Source organism: Taudactylus pleione, unplaced genomic scaffold (genome assembly GCF_031769625.1).
Source record: "Taudactylus pleione unplaced genomic scaffold, aTauple2 ptg000960l, whole genome shotgun sequence".
Classification (NCBI taxonomy): domain Eukaryota; kingdom Metazoa; phylum Chordata; class Amphibia; order Anura; family Myobatrachidae; genus Taudactylus; species Taudactylus pleione.
In genome coordinates, this window is record NW_028285361.1 from 184,527 (window position 1) to 207,711 (window position 23,185).

Below are 23,185 nucleotides of genomic sequence, written 5' to 3' on the forward strand. Positions count from 1 at the left end.
GTATTTCTTCTTTTTGTGCATATATCAATTGTCTCCACAGGTAGCACCTCCAATTTAGTATATATATGTTCAAGGTGTGCAGTCTGAGGTCCATTTTCTATATGAGAGCAGTGGGAAGGACAGGACTCCTTCTCTGTCACTAATGCAGCTGTTGGGATGGTATCTTTTTACTTATTAAGTACTGGTCCAGCATCAGGATCTTGCTGTTGACCACTCATGTGTATACTGTAACTAATAGTCAGCATAACCAAGCAGTTTAGGGCTGCCAATGGTGGTTGGGAGCAGAAGTGCACCAGCAAACAATGCATTAACTTTCCTTTATTGTGCAATGCTTACTCTTGCCAGCCCTATCACTCCCCCATCCAGGCTCTCTATACAGAAGGAATCATATACATAGAGGGCCGGACTGCTAAAACACAGAGGTGAATGATATACTAAGATGTATAAATAATGAGGAATCTGTAGGGGGAAAACCAAACTTTACTGATGTCACAATTGTTGGTGTTTCCCAATATGTGACTGCAACAAAGGTGACTGATTCTGAGCCCTTTCAGGTTACAATGTCCAGGCGATGACCCTGTCAGCCTGCCCCTGGAGCCGCCCCATATCATTTACTTGCTAGCTTCTTGAGGTTTTGCTGCCCTGATGTCATCCATCCTTTGCTTCAGCTCTGCTATCTCTTGCTGTAGCCCCTCTATTTCATTGTCTTTTGCTTTAAGCCTGCACACCAGCTTGCTGAACTGCTTACGCATCTTGTTGTAACCCTTCATTTCTGCGTTAGCCTTGGTGAGCTCGTCTTCTTTAGTCTCCGCCTTCTCGATGTTTTCCTGCAGTAGTCCTGCCAGCCTCCTCGTCTCTGATTTTTCATTTTTAAGTTCCTCTCTTAGGTCTCTTACTTCCTTCCTAGATATTACTTCTGCCTCTTTCATGATGGCCACCTGCTCATATAGTGCTCTCCTCCTCTCTACCATCAGACTTAGCTCAGTCAGTTCCCTCTGAATGTTCTGTAGGTCATAAAAAAGTTGACATTATAACCAAAAAGTGATGTTTTTCTTTCTATAGAATATAGTTATTTTTCCTTTATTTATGCACAGTTACCTCCATCCATTCTTTAAATGTTATTAATTCTAGGCAACACTACATGTCTCCAAATATCTACTCAAATATAATCACCTGCATCTGCACAGCAGTAAAGGGTACTGCCTCAGTGCCAGAGCTCTTGGGTGTGATGGTCCTCCATCTGCTAAATATCTTGCACACTCTTTGGAAGAGTGTACGCACAGTGGTCCAGAGCTGCCTCCAGCCCTCCCAGGTACTGGGGATTTGGGCACAGCGAGAAGTCGATGGATCATTCTGCAATACAGGTACAGAGAGAAGGGGAAGGAGACAGAACAAATCAGTTATTATGGCTATACAATGAGAGCAGTGGGAAAAGTGACAGTATAGCCTACTGCTGTACACCGGGCCACTTCCACCTCTGTATATCTATTGTCTAACACTGACAATGTCACTACAATCCACTTGGGGCAGGTGTGTTATATGTAGCTGTGTTGAAATCGGTGTAATAAAATCCAAAGGATCCCTCTCCGATAGTGGCCACTAGCTCATGAGCAATTGATAGGAGAGCATCCTATCAATCTAATTGGAAACATTATTGCCGAGGCATGAGGCACACAATTCCAAGGGGCCTATTTATCAAACTCTCTCTCCTTAAACATATGGAAATGGCTGTTTCTCCTGCTTTGTGAACAACAGCCCTCACAGTAGTCGTCCTCATAGTTTTCTATGGGGATCATGTTTAGGGACTATATAACAAGCTCTGAAAACCCTTAGCTTGCTTGTGTCAGCCCATTGTCATTGTCCCCCTCCGCATTATTGGTAATATTGGTAAATAGGCCTCCTGGAGAGTAATGTAATGGTTGCCTGTACTGTGTGCAGGAGATGGGCCCATTATCACTATCACTGACCTGATGTTCATCCTGATTCCTCTTCTCACTGACCTGACCCAGCTTCTCTGTCATGTCTAATAGTGCCCGATCCTTTTCCTCCATAGCATGTTCCAGGAATGTGTTCCTCATGGTCACACTAAGAGATAATATGCAGGAGCGTTAGTGATTTCCAGATCAGAGAGTCACCTAGGGCCTGAGTCAGAGGTGGCGCTGCTGCATCTGCTCCTGCATTTGTTGCTGGAGTCGCAGCTGCAATAATATGCAAATGCCAGCATCAGCCTTACCCTGGTGTAGAAGCTGCATCTGACTGTACAAGGACTGATACGCCCACTTCCAGCATCTTCCGCTGTCATTCTTTAGAAACCACTATCAGCTCACCATCACATGCACCATCAGCTCACCATCACACGCACCATCAGCTCTCCACCACTCGCACCATGACTCGCACCATCGCCACTGCAGTTTCTCTAACTGACTATGGCCTCTGTGCAGCTGCATTTTAAGATAAGAGGGGCCCTTGTGCAGCCTCTGTACAGAACCCCTCCTCTCAGGCAGTGCTGTATACTCTGGCTTTGTGCCAGAGGTTACTGCAGATGTGTAAGTCTCTGGGAACATGGCATCTGCGCTCTGTTCCTGGAGACTTCTCTAATGCTCATGTGTAAATGCTGCACCATTTTCCTGGTGATTTCTGACTTCAGCACCGGCCGACGTGGGACTCCGGAGACTAAGTATAATAATATATGGGTGCAGGGTGTGCGGTGCACACTGATTATACATACACCAATGCCTCTGTGACTATGTCTGTGCATTTGGGAACGCAGTCGCTTTTACAGACACACCCGTGACACTCCCATAACACACCCATGAGAGACTTTTTACAGCACACTTCTGGCTACAACACAGGAACACCCATCACGTTGATGCCCCATTTCTGATGCCGTCTATCCTACTAACAACAGCACCTTTGTGCATACGCTCTGTGTAATGAATGTGCTGTAGGGCTGTACAGAATGTTTTGCGTATGCGCAGTTGCAATAATATCTGAGCTACATGACTATCTGCATTGCGTTATCCTCTGCATCAGGCCCATAGGGAGCAACATTACATCTGGTGAAGAAAATATAAAATGTTTGCACAGTTACACCTCTTACACCTAGATAAATGATTTACTAACAGAGTATATACAGTGTTATATGACAGAACAGAATACCTTTTAAGCTGGTCACTTAAGATGTAGACTATGCTATAAAGCTGCTCGGCCTCTTTGCTCTGCTGCTGCCTGAGCTGGGCCAGTGGTGTCTGCAGCTTTTCACTGTCAGTCTGGAAGAGAAGAGAGATGGAAATCCTCAGTATAAACTTCCCAATGACCCCTGATCTCCAACATAAGTCTACACTCAACCAGCCTTATGGAAGTGTCACACCTGTGGAGTTGCTACATGAAACACTTACAGGAGTAACCCAAGCTAATGTTCCCTCATCTAATGAGTAAATCCATTACTGGAGTAAAACAGAGAGTAAAGACTCAGGACGGGATGCACTAACTTTGTGGTGTACATCCCGCCAGACATTGCATTGTTACTGATCACATATGCACTAACATCATACTTGCCGATATCCTGGCTCCCCTTCCGGGAGGGAGCGGCCAGGTCAGCGTAGCAGGGGGTGGGGCCGGCAAAAGGAGGCATGGCTGGGACAGTATGTGCTGTTTAGGGGTGGGGCTAGGGGTGGAGCAGGAGGCAGGGTCATGATGATGCGATTCAGCTAGAAACGCGTCATCAGCCCCCCCCACTGCGGGTGTTTGGGTAGGTATAGCGGGGGGGACTGGAGGGTCCTGGAGACATGCCTACTATTCCGGGGGGCCGGGAACCGCACCCGATTTTCGGGAGGCTCTCGACCAAATCGGGAGAGTAGGCATGCATGACTAACATATTCGATCAGTACTGCCTTCTGAAGAAACCAGCACTGCACTTTGCTGGAGAAACATGTCAAGGATTTTTATGGAATATGAATATACTTCATGAGGACGTTGTTGTAATTGTATGTACCTTCCATATCAAGTCCTTATTTTTGGCTGCAAAGACCCCCTGTGACCTTGCACACGCATCACAGGAGCAAAAGCCTTTTGTGTGGGGACGTATATTGGAGGAGACGACAAACAGCATTGGAGCCTATTACACCAAGAGCCGTGGAGACTCAGGAGTTCTGCGAGTAACACGTGGCTGGCTATCATTCAGGCCATCTGCGGCTGCATCACCATATACATCTGAACCCTGCCAATTGGGCTGCATATTGGGAACTGCTCTGTTTTTGTACTTATAATTTTTTTTGATACTTATGTAATATTTTATATATTATGTATTTATTATGTGCTCCATAGAGATATTAAATCTATACTATTAGATATTCATCTGTGATATTGATTTTGCGCACGCCTTTGGAGGTTTAATTATCTTCCATCAATTTGATCAGTACTGCAAAGGACAATTCTTCCGATAAGAGCTGACCTGTGTGATCAGAGCTGCGTCGTGGACTTCTGTGTTCATGACCCGTGAGTCCATCTGCGCATGCGCAGAGTGACACAGCGGGGCATGCTGGGAGGGATCCGCTTGGATCCATTATACCAGCACGATGCAGTAGAAGCCCATAGACTTCTATAGGGTAATGCCAGCAAAATCTGGTGTTACCCTCCACATCTGAGCCCCGGCAGCCAGCCAATGATACATATGGAAAATGCGGTAAATCCCTGAAAATGTTTTTTTTACCAGATTTTCCATTTAGTACATCCTGGCCTCAGTGAGAGCCCCAATCAAGACAAACTAAGGTTCAGTCACCCTTATTGATGAATACAGACATATTTGGCGCTAATATTTTAGGACAATGTTCAGTACTCCAAGTGCAATGGAACTATACATCACAGTATGCTCTGCCACAGTTTTACATGTTGGGATGTTAGTTCTGCAGCAGCTGGAGTGCCCGGCCTGTTGTACGGGATAATGTCCCTGGGTAGAGTTACGGTGTCATGGTTTATCAAAGCCACCAATGATCTGCAGCTTTGATTGATAGATTTAAATGGCAAAATTAATAAATGGAAAATCAGGCTGGTTTAGCATTTATTACTGTTGTTGTTTTAAATCCATCAGCCAATCGTCAGCTTTGATAAACTGCGACCTAGTAACTCTATCCCCGTCTTCTACATTATCTGTAATGCACTTCTATCTATATATTGAGTATCTCACTGTATAAATTATCACTGGGTGTATCTGTATTGTTTACTGCTCTATTATTTTGCATTTATACTGTATGTGTAACAGTATTCCTGTACTGTAATACCCATCAGGAGAATATATTATATGCTGGAAGTCAGAGCCGTAACTAGACTTTTTGGTGCCCTGTGCTAGAAAGAGCATTGGCGACCCCTCATTTTTCAAAGGGACAAAATGCACCCAAAAAAGGGCAATGGCTTCATGGGGAAGGGCCAGGGAAGAAACAGGAGAGGCCAGGAGATGCTGTGGATGAAATAAGAGGAAGCTACAAGCAAGAATGATGATAAACAGAAATTTGACAGGCCCTGACCTGTGGTGCCCTGTGCGATGGCACCGGCCACACTACCCTAGCTATGGCCCTGCTGGAAGTAAGTTACACTGCTTACACACTAGCAGGATGAGATTCCTGGAACATGCAGCTTAGAGGTCCCTTATCACAGGACAGTGGTTGGTTTTAGTAGTAATAAATGGGAGTTATGAGAAGAGAAGTAAGTGGGGAGCATTGTTACACTGAGTGTTTTATGCAGAGAAGATGGGGATAATAACAGCTTATGTTGGGCTCCAAAAGCTAAAGAGCCCTTGTCCTGCAGTTCCAAATCACAGCATTCTGCAGGACTCCCACTGCTGAACTACAAAAGCCAGTATGCCTCATCCACACAGCAGCTGCAGTACCAGGGTTCCCAGGTAGCTATCAGTTAGATAAAGCATTACGCATGACTGTGGAAACGTGCACTTACCTCCATCATGGCGGATACGCTGCTGCCTCTGCGCATTGGCCGCACTTTCCCCATTCCTCCAGCTGAGGTAGGGTCCTCCTCCTCTTCCTCCTGCCCTGTATCCATTGCTGGATAAGGGCTTGAAGAACCTCAATTAGTTCTGTGGGACAGGAAATCAGTTTACATTAAAGCTCCACTGACCCTTCATCCCGCACTAATACACACTGCATTCACCTTGTGAGTTCCCCAGATCCACAACACACTACACAAGTCACCAAACATCTGTCTGACAGAACCACAACACACACTGCGATGGGCTCTTACTGCACAGTCTCATACGTCACATAACACAGTCAGTGTGAGGGAAGCGCACAGATCACTACAGAGCATCATTCAGCCCAATATGGAAATAAAACATTTCTGATGTATATGAAAATACAGTAGGTGGATATATTATATATCACTTAAATACAGTATTGTGCTGAGCTAATATACCACACAAATCACACTTGCCCATTTTAATTCTAATTTATTGTTTTGTCATGTAACGCAGGAATCTCAGATAGAACATTTGTTTTACCCAGAAATAGCAAGTTACGTACCTTCTGAATAAGCGTACACCTATTGTACATTCTGAATAAGAAAACACTTGTTGCTTCTTAGCTTCTCCTCTACACACTAATGTCACTTCTGCCACAGGCTGACAGCTCATAGCATGTAATGTGATGTCACAATACAGACACAGCTTCATCACTGCATCATGTGCTATGTGACTGTGGTTACCAAGATAGCCCATGACAATGTACAACATAATAAATCATTAATAGCAGACTGATGAAAAAAGGGAAATTGGTAAATACCAGACGGCATCAGTGTGTTATGGTTAAAAAAAAAAAAGAAAACACCTTATATTTCCATGGCATTGCTGCTTTAAAGTCACTTAAGTAACTCTAGCATTAAAAATAGGTAGTAAGGATTGAACAGTACTGTGTGGTTGGTTAATAATGACCTGGCATAGATCCATGCACAAAAATCTCCAGGGACAAATGATTAGAAACCTTGGATTGTCTCCGGGAATTAGTGACAGGTAACAATTATGGCGATACACTGGGATGTATGGGGGTATTGGGTGGGATGCCCTGAACTAATAAATATTGTACAAATAATCAGAGATGTGCGCCGACCCTCGTGTTTTAGTTTTGGTTTTGGATCTGGATCTCCCCTAGTTTTGGATCTGAATTTGGTTTTGGATTTGTTTCCTTGGTTTTTTGTTTTCATGTTTTGGTTTGGATCTGGATATCTTTCTTAAAAATTCAAAAAAACTGCTAAAATCACATAAAATTTAACTTTTTTTGTTCCTACAGTATTACTAACCTCAATAACATCTATTTCCACTTGTTTCCAGTCAATTTTGGTTACCTCACAGCTCACAATATTGATTTTTTTCATCTAGTTAAAGGACCAAAAGGTTGCATCCAGCTTGCTGGCTCAAAACTGATTGATATAATTATTAATAGAGTTGAGGACTGTGCAAAGATGATGGCTGGGATACCCTTGAGGATTGAAGGCATGGGCCTTCATAGAGGACAAGGAAGTTGACTGCCTTGCATTATCGTGATGACTGCTACAACATGTGGTTCTTGGCCTTGCTCTCCTGTCATGTGACAGCCCTCCATATTTTCGGTGGTCTCGAAGCAGTGTCACAAGCACCAATAGTGTAGCCAAGGTGCGATTACAAAATTCACACACGTGCAGTTGTGCGCACACAGAAAATAAATAGACAAAAGACACAATTTTTTCTTTTTTCGGGTCCAGAACTTGGGCCCAGAGCACAGATTGATGATGACTGGAGTCGGGCAGCACTAGGTTGCGTTGCCGACTTGCTAGATCTTGTGCGGCTAAGCCTAACATGCACAGACACACAGACAATTATTAGAAAAAGAAACATTTTTTTTTCAGCTCCAGAACTTTGGCCCAGAGCACAGATTGATCACGACTGGAGTCGGGCAGCACTAGGTTGCAACTTGCATTGCTGCCTGGATCTTGTGCGGTACTGCGGTTAAGCCTAACATGCACGCACACTTCGATTGTTTTTTTTTTTTTTACTATATTTTTTTTTTTTTTGAGTCCAGAACTTGGGCCCAGATGTATCTGCAGTCTATCACGGCTCTCAGCCAATCAGCATTAATCCCATTGAAAACACTACAAGGGAGGGAAAAAGATGGCACCCGCCATCCCACGCCGCCTTACACCGCCGGCACCCCACCGCTGCCGACACCGCCGGCACCCCCACTGGCAGCATCCCCCACTGCCGACACCACCGCTGCCGACACTCCTGCAATGCTGCCCAACGTACTGAGGACACTGTCAGCGACCCCCATACTGCCGACATTGCAAAACACTCCCACAGTGAGGACACCACCAGCACCCCTGCCCTGCCGACACAGTCAGCAAACCTGCACTGAGGACATCGCTGGCACCCCCGCTTTGCCGACACCGCCGGCACCCTGCATTGGGAACACCCCTGCACTGCCGACACAGTCAGCAAACCTGCAATGAGGACACCACTGGCACCCCCGCACTGCCGACACAGCCAACAAACCTGCACTAAGACACCGCTGGCACCCCCGCACTGCCGACACAGCCAGCAAACCTGCACTAAAGATACCACTGGCACCCCCGCACTGCCAACACAGCCAGCAAACCAGCACTAAAGACACCGCTGGCACCCCCGCACTGCCAACACAGCCAGCAAACCTGCACTAAAGACACCGCTGGCAGCCCCACACTAAAGCCAGAGCCAGCAAACCTGCACTAATGAAACCGCTGGCACCCCAGCACTGCCGACACAGCCAGCAAATCTGCACCAAAGACGCCGCTGGCACCCCCCACTAAAGACACAACCAGCAAACTTGCACTAAAGACACCGCTGGCACCCCCGCACTGCCGACATCACCGGTACCCTTCACTAAGTACACTGCCAGCACCCCAGCACTGCCATTCCATGTACTGAGGACACCGTCAGCAACCCCGCTCTGCCAACACTGCTGTCACGGTAAGTGCACTATTGTTGTATCCAACCCACACTGTATAACATCCGTGTTGGAAATTAGAAACTGAACTGCCACATGTTAGAGCCGCCCACTGTGTCACTTAGCTTAGTCAGCCAGCTACCTGTATGCAACCTTTTGGCCTCAACTAGATGAAGCAAATAATATTGTGAGGTGGTAAAAATTGATTGGAAATTACTAGAAATAAATGTTATTGAGGTTAATTATACTGTAGGAAAAAAATAGGCCCATTTTATGTGATTTTAGCTGTTTTTATGATTTTTTAAGAAAAACTCCAGATCCAAAACCAAAACACGAAAACAAAACACGGAGGTAAGGTTTTGGCAAAACCAATCCAGATCCAAAACCAGGGTAGATCGAGATCCAAAACCAAAGCCAAAACCAAAGTGCGAGGGTCGGCGCACATCTCTAGTCTAAACTAGGGGTGTGCACAGGCCACTTTTCGTGTTTTGGTTTTGGATCAGGATCTTTCTTCGTGTTTTGGATCTGGATTGGTTTTGTCAAAACCACCCTTCCTTGTTTTGGGTTCTTGCTTCAAACAAGTGGCCCATCTAGGAGTGACACTGCAGTGGCAGACAGGATGGCAGTTTGAAAAACTAGGCCCCAAACAGGACATAATGCAAAGAAAAAAAAGAAGTGCAAGATGGAATTGTCCTTGGGCCCTCCCACCCACCCTTATGTTGTATAAACAGGGCATGCACACTTTTACAAATCAATCATTTCAGCGCCAGCATCTGCCACACGACTGTGGCTGAAATGATTGGTTCGTTTGGGCCCCCACAAAACAAGCTGGCAATTAATCTGTCCCTGCACAAACTGGCTCTACGGAGGCAAAATATCCTCCTCATCCACCGATTCCTATACCTGTTCAGTGTTGTGTACATCCTCATCCTCACAGAGTATTAATGCGTCCCCGCTGGAATCCACCACCACTGGCCCCTCTGTACTTTCTGGAGGCTGGTCTCCCTGGAAGCATTGATAATTCATTTTGATGAACATCATCTTCTCCACATTTTGTGGAAGCAACCTCCTACGCCTTTAGCTGACAAAGTTCCCGGCTGCACTACACACTCTTTCGGAGTACACACTGGAGTGGGGGCAACTTAGGTAAAATAGAGCCAGTTTGTACAGGGGCCTCAAAATTGCTTCTTTTTCCTACCAGTACAGGTACGGACTGTCTGACATGCCTACTTGGATGCTGTCACCGATGTAATCCTCCACCATTCTGTCAATGGTGACAGTATCATATGCAGTGACAGTAGACATGTCAGAAATTGTTGCCAGGTCCTTCAGTCTGGACCAGATGTCCAAACTTGGTCCAGTCTGCCCTGCATCACCGCCAGCGGGTTGCTTAGGATAACTAAGCTGTTTCCTGACAGCCCCAGTTGCGGGAGAAAATGAAGAAGAAGCTGTTGATGTGTCACGTTCCGCTTCAGCTGACAGTTTTTTCACCAGCAGGTCTTTGCACCTCTACAGGCTTGTGTCGGCCAGAAAGAGAGATGCCACGTGGTCTGATTTCAACAGATTGACCACCCTCGAATCCTGGCAATGCGAATGAAGGGCTTCATCCACAAGTCCCACATACCAAGCAGAATCGCTCCGTCTTAGCTCCTCCTTCACTTTCTCCAGCTGCTTCTGCAAAAGCCCAATGAGGGTAATGACCTGACTCAAGCAGGAAGTGTCTGAACTGACTTCACGTATGGCAAATTCAAAGTGCTGGAGAACCTTGCACAACACAAAAATCATTCTCCACTGCGCTTGAATCAGGTGCATACCCCCTCCTTTGCCTCTGTCATAGGTGGATGTATATGCTTGAATGGCCTTTTGCTGCGCCTCCATCCTCTGAAGCATATAGAGGGTTGAGTTCCACCGGGTCAAAACCTCTTGCTTCAAGTGATGGCAGGACAGGTTCAAGAGTGTTTGCTGGTGCTCCAGTCTTTGGCACGCAGTTGCTGAATGGTGAAAGTGGGCAGAAATTTTTCAGGCCACCCAAAGTGTCTCCTGCATGCCCCTGTCGTTTTTCTGAAAATTCTGCACCACCAAATTTATTGTGTGAGCAAAACATGGGACATGCTGGAATTTGCCCAGATGTAATGCCCGTACAAAATTGGTGGCATTGTCAGATATCACAAATCCCCAGGAGAATCTAAGTGGGGTAAGCCATTGGGTGATGATTTCCCTCAGTTTCTCTAAGAGGTTGTTGGCGGTGTGCCTCTTACTGAAACCGGTGATACACAACGTAGCCTGCCTAGGAACGAGCTGGCGTTTCTGAGATGCTGCTACTGGTGATGCTGCTGTTGTTGTTGCACAAGGCAATACATCTACCCAGTGGGCTGTCACAGTCATATAGTCCTTAGTCTGCCCTGTTTCACTTGTCCACATGTCCGTGGTTAAGTGGACATTGGGTACAACTGCATTTTTTAGGACACTAAGGACACTTTTTCTGACGTCTCTGTACATTCTCGGTATCGCGTGCCTAGTGAAGTGGAATCTAGATGGGATTTGGTACCGGGGATACACTACCTCCATCAATTGCCTAAATCCCACTGCACTAATTGCGGATACCGGACGCACATCTAACACCAACATAGCTGGCAAGACCTCAGTTATCCGCTGTGCAACAGGATGACTGCTGTCATACTTCACCGTCCTCTAGGGACCGTTGGAGGGTCAATTGTTTAGTAAAATAAGTAGTGGTGTTCCTACTTCCTCTCTGGGATGATGAACGATTCCCAGCACCAATAGCAGGAGCGACAGCAGTTGGTGTAGCAATGCAGGATCCTCCTGAGGAATCCTGGATAGGAGAGTCAATCATGCCAATGACATTGACTGCAGGACTACTTCCGATCCTGATTGAGGAGGAAATTGACAAGGAGGGAGTTGACGGTGTGGTTTGCAGGCGCTTGGATACAACAGTACAAAGGGATTTATGTGTCCCTGGACTGCTTACGGTCTTAGCCACAGTTTCTGAACTTGACAGTAGCTTTTTATGAATGTGCTGCAGGTGGGAGGATGTTCCTAGGTGGTTAACGTCCCTATCCCTACTTATTTCACCTTTACATATGGTACATATGGCAAGACAGTTGTTGTCCGGATTTGGATAGAAATAGTTCCAGACCAAAGATGTGGAATGTTTGGTCTTCTGCCCAGGCATGACCGTGATGGGCTTTTTCATCCCACGAATAACTGTCTCCCCTGGTGCCTGATTTAAACAAACCACCTCACCATCAGTATCCTCTTCATCAACTTCCTCCTCAGCGCCAGTTACACCAATAGCCTTATCCTGTCGTACTTCAACAGTGACATCTCCAATTTGAATATCAGCAAGTGGACTGTGGGTGCTCCTTCCAGCACTTGCAGAGGGCGTACAAATGGTGGAAGGAGCCTGTTGTGAAGGTCAGGCATTGCAACCGTCCCCATACTTGGACTCTCCATGGGGATTGGTGATATCTTCTTAGAATTAGAAAGCACAGTTCTTTGCTGTGCTTTTGCCAGCTTAACTCGTTTGATTTTTGTAGCAGGAGGAGGACTTCCATCGTCATGTGAAGCTGAACCACTAGTCATGAACATTTGGAATGGCCTTTGCCGTTCCTTGCCACTAAATGGCATATTGGCAAGTTTACGTTTCTCCTCAGACAATTTACATTTATTTTTTAAGGTCATTTTCCTAAACTTTGCCATTTGGGATTTTATATGCCCCCTACTATGACATTGGGCATCGGCCTTGGCAGACAAAGTTGATAGCAGTTCAACGTATATGTCGTGACTAGTGGCAGCAGCTTCAGCACTAGGAGAAAGTGGTTCTTGATCTTTCCCTATTTTATTTTTATCGGACAAATTTTTGTCCTCCATTTATGTGATATTGTTGCACGTGCGGCTAAGGCGCACACAAACATTGAAAAAAAAAAATATTTTTTTTTCAGGCACTTTGGGAGTTACACCACCCTTCAACAGACAAGCCAGCCGGCCCTTTACTTATGATATAGGCGCACGCTTGGTCTCCTGCTTTCTAATTTGTGGGAAAGGCGATCCGGAGTACCTGCCCTATAGCCGTTCCACGCTGATATAGCAGAGGTTGAAAGGGAGCAGCGGAGCACAGAGTATCCCAGCCGCTGTACGCTGAAAGCAGCCTGTGTGTCATTGCTTGATCTGCACTTTATTTGTGGGGAAGGAGACCCGGAGCACTTGTTCTTTAGCAGCTTCACGCTGGGACCCGCAGAGGCTGACAGCAAGCAGCTTAACAAAGATCATTTCCAGCCGCTACACGCAGCCAGCGGCATGTGCTTCACTTCTCTACCGATCCACACTGTTGGATAATATCTACTGTCGGCATATACCTCTATCAACATACTACAAAGTACACTTTAGCGTGGTCACGCCAAACGGAGGACCAACAGCTGAGATCTAGATAAGGATACGTGGACACTTACTTATCCTAAAGGTAACCCTGCTTATACAGGTGCACGACTGGGACGCCAGAGTGCACAGAACAGCATTTTACAGCAGTGTATTTACTCAGTGCTTTTTTATATATGAACAATGCACTAAATCAGTGACTTTATTGAATATTAGATGCACACTCTATCCTGAGATCAAACAAACTGATCCAAAAGAATTAATTTCATGAATATAGTTGCTCTTATATTGCAAGATAATAGTTAACTATCTGTGTGGCTAGGAATCACGATACAATTTAGAAACTTATGTTTCAGTTTTATTTGTGTATGTCATTTTGCTGTTATGTAACGATTTGTCGTTTTTACTATTTTTATTATTCTATATAAAGTATTTGCGCTACTGAATAAACCAGTGATTTATTAAACAAGCCTCAAGTGTTTATATTAGAAAGCAGACTCATAGATCTATATTAAAACATACTGTGGATTTAAATTATATGTATCTCAAAACCTGGCGCAGTAATCAATACACAGTGGATTTACGCTTATGATGACGGTGATGTCAGAGGATAGGAAGTGAGGAGCCAGGCAGAAAATTGTTACAGAAATTGATTGGGTGGCCCAGGTGGGCGATACAGTAGATAGCAGCAATGTGCAGAGAGAAAGGGGTGAAAGTCCTAATAAAATGTACTTCAAATTATGTAAATTTGAGTGATGGTACCTGTGGTAGAACTGTGTATGTAAAAGATTGGGACAGTAATATTCCTACTCCACCTCCTTTACTGGTACCAGGCCTGGAGGTGTGGGTGAAGTGTAGGCCACCATGTGAGAGTGCTGCAGGGGAGAAGTATCTTCTACCCCTTTTCCACCTAAATTCAGGGTCTGACCCGGAGTTGGAACAAAGTTCCTATCCGGATCAGACCCGGAATTTTGCCGGCGCTGACTCGGGATATTCCCGAGTCAGCGCCGCTCACACCGCAGTCGGGTCTGCATAAACCCGGCTTTTGTGGACTGAAAGTGGACGCTTGGAGATGACGTCATCTCCAAGCGCCACAGAAGCCGGACCAATCGGCCGGCTAGCAGCGCACTCCAGGTCTTCGTGACCCGGAGTGCGCTGTTCCCATAGCAGGGTTTCACGGGCTACGCCCGTGTTAAACCCTGCTAGTTACCTGGGTTGGATTGCCGGGTCACTCGACCCGGCGATCCAATCCTCTGCCCTTTTACACCAGGGAGCTGCCCGGGTTAACCATTCAAAGACCCGGGTTTTAGCTCCGGTGTAAAAGGGGTATTATTGTGTGAGCCATGTTTCTGTTATTGCTAGAAAGTTGAGGTTATTTGAAATAAAGAGGTCATGGATGAATGTTTGTTGCAAACAGAGCGTGCATTCCATAAGGCACATTTTAGTTCTTTGGAGGGTGATGGGAGGCATGTGATGTGTCTCAGGTTTGCTGGATTTATATTGTGTTGTGAGTAGGGCATGTGTGTAGGGCCTGGATTTGGTGATATGTCACTAGCTAAAATAAGTAGAAGGAGAGAGATATAAATAGATGTGGGTTTTGTATAAAAGTTGTTTATGGCAACAGGTTGTGGATGTTATTGTCAATATCTAAAGATAAGTAAATAGCTCATGTGTGTTCACTTGAGGCGAGTAGATTATTGAGGCTGCAATGTGTATAGAGCAGTGGTTCTCAAACTCGGTCCTCAGGACCCCACACAGTTCACATTTTGCAGGTCACCCAACAGGTGCACAGGTGTGATCATTACTTACTGACATATTTTAAAAGATCCACAGGTGGAGCTAATTAGTTCACTGATTCTGCAAGGAGACCTGGAAAACATGCACTGTTTGGGGTCCTGAGGACTGAGTTTGAGAACCTGTGGTATAGAGGGTTGACCTGCATGGAGAAAGAAGGATTTAATAGCCTTATAGAAGATACCATGGAGTGAAATAAGAAAGAATAATATTTGGAACATGGTGATTTAGAATAAAAAGTTAAATTCTTTGAATACTACATAACTATAATTTTGATTTAGAAATTGATAAACAAGCTCTCCTGGATGCAGGTAAAACTCAGAAATGGCAGTGGGAGTATATGTGGGAGGGCATATGCCCTCCAGCTTTTCTCTCACATGCCTTTTCTGACCACCATATTTTTCCTCATTTGGCAACCTGCCTACAAGCTTTTCCTCATATGCCCTTCTGCCCACCAGCTCTTCCGACAAATGTCCATCTTCCTGCTATATGCCCACCAGCATTTTTCTCACCTGCACCCTTCCCACCATATTTTCCTTAACATACCCACTGGCCACCATCTTTTCCTCACATACCCTACTGCCCACCAGCTTTTCTCTCACATGCCATCCCTGACCACCTTCTTTTCCCATGCTTGGCATCCTGTCTACCAGCTTTTTCTCACATGTCATTTTGCCCACCAGCTTTTACCGCACATACACATCTGCCTGCCAGCTTTTATTTCACATGCCCCCACTGCCCGCCAGCATTTTTCTTGCATATCCAGCTTTTCCTAATATACTCTCTTCCCTCACAGACTTTCCAGACATACTCATCTGGTTTGTGATGATCTATATGAATAGATAAGATTATCTGTATAAGTTATGGGACCACAAGGGAGGACTAAAAGGTCTTGTGTAGGATAATCTTTGATCTGTATATAGGAACTTCCTTTGAGTTGTTTGTCATTTGGTAGATATACCCCTTTACCCACCAGATTTTCTTGCCTGCCACCTCTGCAAATCAGCTTTTCACTCATATGTCTCTCTTTGCACAGTATATTCCCTCACATGCCCCTCAGCCAACCAGTCTTTCTCTCACATGCCTTTCTGCTCCCCAGCTTTTCCCTTTACCATATCCCTTTGTTCATCAGCTTCTCCCTTACATGCTCCTCTGTCCACCAGATGATTCCTCACATATCTCTCTGCCCATGAGCTTTTCCCTAATATGCCATCTTTGACCACTGATTTTGCTTCACATGGCACTCTGCCCACCAACTTTTCCTGACATGACCCACACATATACCTTCTACCCACCAGATTTTTTCTTATATTCCCACCTATCATCTAACACCCCTACCAACTTAATTCCCCACCACTGCTGCTTAGGAACTTGTTCCAGTCCACTGCTACAGTCACATAATGGTGAAACTGAGACAGAGCAGTGGGAAGTGCACAAAAAGAAGAAATACAGGTGCTCAACTCCAAATTAACTGATTGTATATAAATAAAAACTTTTTTGCAGTGAATAGAGGTTTTTGGCATAATCTTGGCCAAGGTTATGGGCCTATCCACCACATCCGGGTAACCTCTGTCAGGCAGGTCCCCAAAAACCTCTATTCACTGCAAACATGTATTTATTTATATACAATCAGTTAATTTGGAGTTGATCACCTGTATTTCTTCTTTTTGTGCATATATCAATTGTCTCTACAGGTAGCACCTCCAATTATGTATATATATGTTCAAGGTGTGCAGTCTGAGTTCCATTTCCTATTTGAATCCAATCAGTGCATTGCTTTGCACACCTGGAAAACCTGAGACACTTTCCACTCAGACTAGCACCCTTACTACATTGGTTTAGAGCATGGAGTCTGGCATAGTAATATGCACACCAGTCGGAGGCACAATATAGGTTGGTCCTGCAAATATTTAGAGTGTAGTGCAGCTTTGGTTCATTTTTGGGGTGTGGGTCCCACTGGATTGCTTTGGTTGTTCTGTTTCTGGATTTGAACCCTGGTATGTTAGGGACCTACCCGACAGAGGTTACCCGGATGTGGTGGGTAGGCCCATAACCTTGGCCAAGATAATGCCAATAATCTCTATTCACTGCAAAAATTTATTTATTTATATATAATCAGTTAATTTGGAGTTGAGCACCTGTATTTCTTCTTTTTGTGCATATATCAATTGTCTCCACAGGTAGCACCTCCAATTATGTTAATATATGTTCGAGGTATGCAGTCTGAGGTCCATTTTCTATATGAGAGCAGTGGGAAGGACAGGCCTCCTTCTCTGTCACTAATGCAGCTGTTGGGATAGTATCTGTTTACTTTTTAAGTACTGGTTCAGCATCAGGATCTTGCTGTCGACCACTCATGTGTATGCTGTAACTTATAGTCAGCATAACCAAGCAGTTTAGGGCTGCCAATGGTGGTTGGGAGCAGAAGTGCACCAGCAAACAATGCATTAACTTTCCTTTATTGTGCAATGCTTACTCTTGCCAGCCCTATCGCTCCCCCATCCAGGTTCTCTATACAGAAGGAATCACATGCATACAGGGCTGGACTGCTAAAACACAGAGGTGAATGATATACTGAGATGTATAGATAATGAGGAATCTGTAGTGGGAAAACCAAACTTTACTGATGTCACAATTGTTGGTGTGTCCCAGTATGTGACTGCAACAAAGGTGACTGATTCTGTGCCCTTTCAGGTTACAATGTCCGGGCGATGACCCTGTCAGCCTGCCCCTGGAGCCGCCTCTGATAATTTACTTGCTAGCTTCCTGAGGTTTTGCTGCCCTGATGTCATCCATCCTTCGCTTCAGCTCTGCTATCTCCTGCTGTAGCCCCTCTATTTCATGGTCTTTTGCTTTCAGCCTGCACACCAGCTTGCTGAACTGCTTACGCAGCTTGTTGTAACCCTTCATTTCTGCATTAGCCTTGGTGATCTCGTCTTCTTTAGTCTCCGCCTTCTCAATGTTTTCCTGCAGTAGTCCTGCCAGCCTCCTCGTCTCTGATTTTTCATTCTTAAGTTCCTCTCTTAGGTCTTTTACTTCCTTCCTAGATATTACTTCTGCCTCTTTCATGATGGCCACCTGCTCATATAGTCCTCTCCTGCTCTCTACCATCAGACTCAGCTCAGTCAGTTCCCTCTGAATGTCCTTTATTTTATGCAGTTACCTCCATCCATTCTTTAAATGTTATTACTTCTAGGCAACACTACATGTCTCCAAATATCTCCTCAGATATAATCACCTGCATCTGCACAGCAGTAAAGGGTACTGCCTCAGTGCCAGAGCTCTTGGGTGTGATGGGCCCCCGTTTGCTAAATATCTTGCGTACTCTTTGGAAGAGTGTACGCACAGTGGTCCAGAGCCACCTCCAGCCCTCCCAGGTACTGGGGATTTGGGCACAGTGAGAAGTCGATGGACCATTCTGCAATACAGGTACAGAGAGAAGGGGAGGGAGACAGCACAAATCAGTTATTAATATGGCTATGGCTATACAATGAGAGCAGTGGGAAAAGTGACAGTATAGCCTACTGCTGTACACCGGGCCACTTCCACCTCTGTATATCTATTGTCTAACACTGACAATGTCACTACAATCCCCTTAGGGCAGGTGTGTTATATGTAGCTGTGGTGAAATCGGTGTAATATCATCCAAAGGATCCCTCTCCGATAGTGGCCACTAGCTCATGAGCAATTGATAGGAGAGCATCCTATCAATCTAATTGGAAACATTATTGCCGAGGCATGAGGCACACAATTCGAAGGGGCCTATTTATCAAACTCTCTCTCTTTAAACATATGGAAATGGCTGTTTCTCCTGCTTTGTGAGCAACAGCCCTCACAGTAGTCGTCCTCATAGTTTTCTATGGGGACCATGTTTAGGGGCTATATAACAAGCTCTGAAAACCCTTAGCTTGCTTGTGTCAGCCCATTGTCATTGTCCCCCTCCGCATTATTGGGAATATTGGTAAATAGGCCTCCTGGAGATAAATATAATGGCTGCCTGTACTGTGTGCAGGAGATGGGCCCATTATCACTATCACTGACCTGATGTTCATCCTGATTCCTCTTCTCACTGACCTGACCCAGCTTCTCTGTCATGTCTAATAGTGCCCAATCCTTTTCCTCTATAGCATGTTCCAGGAATGTGTTCCTTATGGTCACACTAAGAGATAATGTGCAGGAGCGTAGTGATTTCCAGATCAGAGAGTCACCTAGGGCCTGAGTCAGAGGTGGCACTGCTGCATCTGCTCCTGCGTTTGTTGCTGGAGTCAGTGGCGTAAATTCATCCCAGATGCCCGGAGGCAAGTTATAATTTGGTGCCTCTCCCTGCCCGTCACAGATGCTGACACTGTAATGTAGCAATTTGCATACAGACAGGCTATAGTTAGACGAAGGCGGCAGCTGATGGTCTGACATGGAGCTCTCCATTAGTGTATGGTGGCTTCTCAGGTGCCCGGGAAGGGGTGCCATGTATTGGGCGGCCGTGACAGTACACTCCGGGTACATAGTTACAGCCCTAACTGGGGTGAATATGTTGTGGACAATGGAGGAGGTGCCCCTTCAGAGCTGGAGCCCGGCGGCAGGCGCCTCCATTGTCTCCCATAGTTCTGCCCCTGGCTGGGGTCGTGGCTGCAATAATATGCAAATGCAGCATCAGCCTTACCCTGGTGTAGAGGCTGCATCTGACTGTACAAGGACTGACACGCCCACTTCCAGCATCTCTGCCCACTGTAATTCTTTAAAAACCACTATCAGCTCACCATCACACGCACCATCAGCTCTCCACTACTCGCACCATGACTCGCACCATCGCCACTGCAGTTTCTCTAACTGACTATGGCCTCTGTGCAGCTGCATTTTAAGATAAGAGGGGGCCCTTGTGCAGCCTCTGTACAGAGCCCCTCCTCTCAGGCAGTGCTGTATACTCTGGCTTTGTGCCAGAGTCTACTGCAGATGCACAAGTCTCTGGGAACATGGCATCTGCGCTCTGTTGCTGGAGACTTCTCTAATGCTCGTGTGTAAATGCTGCACCATTTTCCTGGTGATTTCTGACTTCAGCACCGGCTGACGTGGGACTCCGGAGAGTAAGTACAATTATATGGGTGCAGGGTGTGCGGTGCACACTGATTATACATACACCAATGCCTCTGTGACTATGTCTGTGCATTTTGGAATGCAGTCGCTTTTACAGACACACGCGCGACAGTCCCATAACACACAGATGAGAGACTTTTTACAGCTCACTTCTGGCTACAGCACAGGAACGCCCATCACTTTGATGCCCCATTTCTGATACCGTCTAATCCTACTAACAACAGCACCTTTGTGCATATGCTCTGTGTAATGAATGTGCTGTAGGGCTGTACAGAATGTTTTGCGTATGCGCAGTTGCAATAATATCTGAGCTACATGACTATCAGCATTGCGTTATCCTCTGACTCAGGCCCATAGGGAGCAACATTACATCTGGTGAAGAATATATAAAGTGTTTACACAGTTACACCTAGACAAATGATTTACTACCAGAGTATATACAGTGTTATATGACAGAACAGAATACCTTTTAAGTTGGTCACTTAAGATGGAGACTATGCTATAAAGCTGCTCGGCCTCTTTGCTCTGCTGCTGCCTGAGCTGGGCCAGTGGTGTCTGCAGCTTCTCACTGTCAGTCTGGAAGAGAAGAGAGATGGAAATCCTCAGTATAAACTTCCCAATGACCCCTGATCTCCAACATAAGTCTACACTCAGCCTAATGGAAGTGTCACACCTGTGGAGTTGCTACATGAAACACTTACAGGAGTAACCCAAGCTAATGTTGTTCCCTCATCTAATGAGTAAATCCATTACTGGAGTAAAACAGAGAGTAAAAACTCAGGACGGGATGCACTATCTTTGTGGTGTACATCCCGCCAGACATTGCATTGTTACTGATCACGTATGCACTAACATCATAATTGCCGATATCCTGGCTCCCCTTCCGGGAAGGAGCGGCCAGGTCGACTTAGCAGGGGGTGGGGCCGGCAAAAGGGGGCGTGTCTGGGACAATATGTGCCAATTAGGGGCGGGGCTAGGAGTGGAGCAGGGGGAAGGGTCATGATGACGCGATGTAGCTAGAATTGCATCATCAGCCCCCGCACTGTGGGTGTTTGGGTAGGTATTGTGGGGGGGACTGGAGGGGCCAGGAGACATGCCTACTATTCCGGGGGGCCAGGAACCGCACCCGATTTTCGGGAGGCTCTCGACCAAATCGGGAGAGTAGGCATGTATGACTAACATATTTGATCAGTACTGCCTTCTGAGGAAACCAGCACTGTACTTTGCTGGAGAAACATGTCAAGGATTTTTATGGAATATGAATATACTTCATGAGGACGTTGTTGTAATTGTATGTACCTTCCATATCAAGTGCTTATTTTTGGCTGCAAAGACCCGCTGTGACCTTGCACACGCATCACAGGAGCAAAAGCCTTTTGTGTGGGGACGTATATTGGAGGAGACGGCAAACAGCATTGCGCACCCCTTTGGAGGTTTAATTATCTTCCATCAATTTGTTCAGTACTGCAAAGGACAATTCTTCCGATAAGAGCTGACCTGTGTGATCAGAGCTGCGCCGTGGACTTCTGTATGATTATCACTGGGTGTATCTGTATTGTTTACTGCTCTATTATTTTGCATTTATACTGTACTGTATGTGTAACAGAATTCCTGTACTGTAATACCCATCAGGAGAATATATTATATGCTGGAAGTAAGTTACACTGCTTACACACTAGCAGGATGAGATTCCTGGAACAAGCAGCTTGGAGGTCCCTTATCACAGGACAGTGGTTGGTTTTAGTAGTAATAAATGGGAGTTATGAGAAGAGAAGTGGGGAGCACTGTTACAGTGAGTGTTTTATACAGAGAAGATGGGGATAATAATGGCTTATGTTGGGCTCCAAAAGCTAAAGACCCCTTGTCCTGCAGCTCCAAATCACAGCATTCAGCAGGACTCCCACTGCTGAACTACAAAAGCCAGTATGCCTCATCCACACAGCAGCTGCAGTACCAGGGTTCCCATGTAGCTATCAGTTAGATTAAAGCATTACGCATGACTGTGGAAACGTGCACTTACCTCCAACATGGCGGATACGCTGCTGTTTCTCTAAGAGGTTGTCGGCGGTGTGCCTCTTACTGAAACTGGTGATACACAACATAGCCTGCCTAGGAATGAGCTGGCGTTTCTGAGATGCTGCTACTGGTGATGCTGCTGTTGTTGCTGCATAAGGCAATACATCTACCCAGTGGGCTGTCACAGTCATATAGTCCTTAGTCTGCCCTGTTCCACTTGTCCAGATGTCCGTGGTTATGTGGACATTGGGTACAACTGCATTTTTTAGGACACTAAGGACACTTTTTCTGATGTCTCTGTACATTCTCGGTATCGCGTGCCTAGTGAAGTGGAATCTAGATGGGATTTGGTACCGGGGACACACTACCTCCATCAATTGTCTAAATCCCACTGCACTAATGGCGGATACCGGAAGCACATCTAACACCAACATAGCTAGCAAGGCCTCAGTTATCCGCTGTGCAACAGGATGACTGCTGTTGTACTTCATCGTCCTCGCTAAGGACTGCTGGAGGGTCAATTGTTTAGTAAAATAAGTAGTGGTGTTCCTACTTCCTCTCTGGGATGATGAACGATTCCCAGCAGCAACAGCAGGAGCGGCAGCAGTTGGCGTAGCAATGCAGGATCCTCCCGAGGAATCCTGGATAGGAGAGTCAGTCATGCCAGTGACATTGCCTGCAGGACTACTTCCGATCCTGATTGAGGCGGAAATTGACGAGGAGGGAGTTTACGGTGTGGTTTGCAGGCGCTTGGATACAACAGGACAAAGGGATTTATGTGTCCCTGGACTGCTTACGGTCTTAGCCACAGTTTCTGAACTTGACAGTAACTTTTTATGAACGCGCTGCAGGTGACATATAAGGGAGGATGTTCCTAGGTGGTTAACGTCCCTACCCCTACTTATTTCACCTTTGCATATGGTACATAT

At 45.8% G+C, this 23,185-nt stretch overlaps 1 protein-coding gene across 1 annotated transcript; it reads right to left on the reverse strand.

The window, feature by feature from the left end:
• Positions 1-561: 561 nt before the first annotated feature.
• LOC148473147 (uncharacterized) lies at positions 562-6,598 on the reverse strand. Its single transcript, XM_088460035.1, has 6 exons — positions 6,531-6,598; positions 5,950-6,088; positions 3,160-3,269; positions 1,968-2,085; positions 1,174-1,353; positions 562-1,004 (listed from the first exon to the last, which is right to left on the reverse strand). The coding sequence occupies exons 2-6, from the start codon at positions 6,052-6,054 to the stop codon at positions 612-614; spliced, it is 906 nt and encodes a 301-aa protein (XP_088316161.1). The 5' UTR covers positions 6,055-6,088; positions 6,531-6,598; the 3' UTR covers positions 562-611.
• Between the last annotated feature and the right edge of the window lie 16,587 nt (positions 6,599-23,185).

What these genes read in the sequence shown, in the direction of transcription:
- LOC148473147 (XM_088460035.1), bottom strand. Translation starts at nt 6,054, where the DNA reads ATGGATACAGGGCAGGAGGAAGAGGAGGAGGACCCTACCTCAGCTGGA. An exon ending in GCGTATCCGCCATGATGGAG is followed by an intron (nt 3,270 to 5,949) that starts GTAAGTGCACGT and finishes CTTCTCTTCCAG; the next exon opens with ACTGACAGTGAAAAGCTGCA. An exon ending in TTACTGCTGTGCAGATGCAG is followed by an intron (nt 1,005 to 1,173) that starts GTGATTATATTT and finishes TATGACCTACAG; the next exon opens with AACATTCAGAGGGAACTGAC.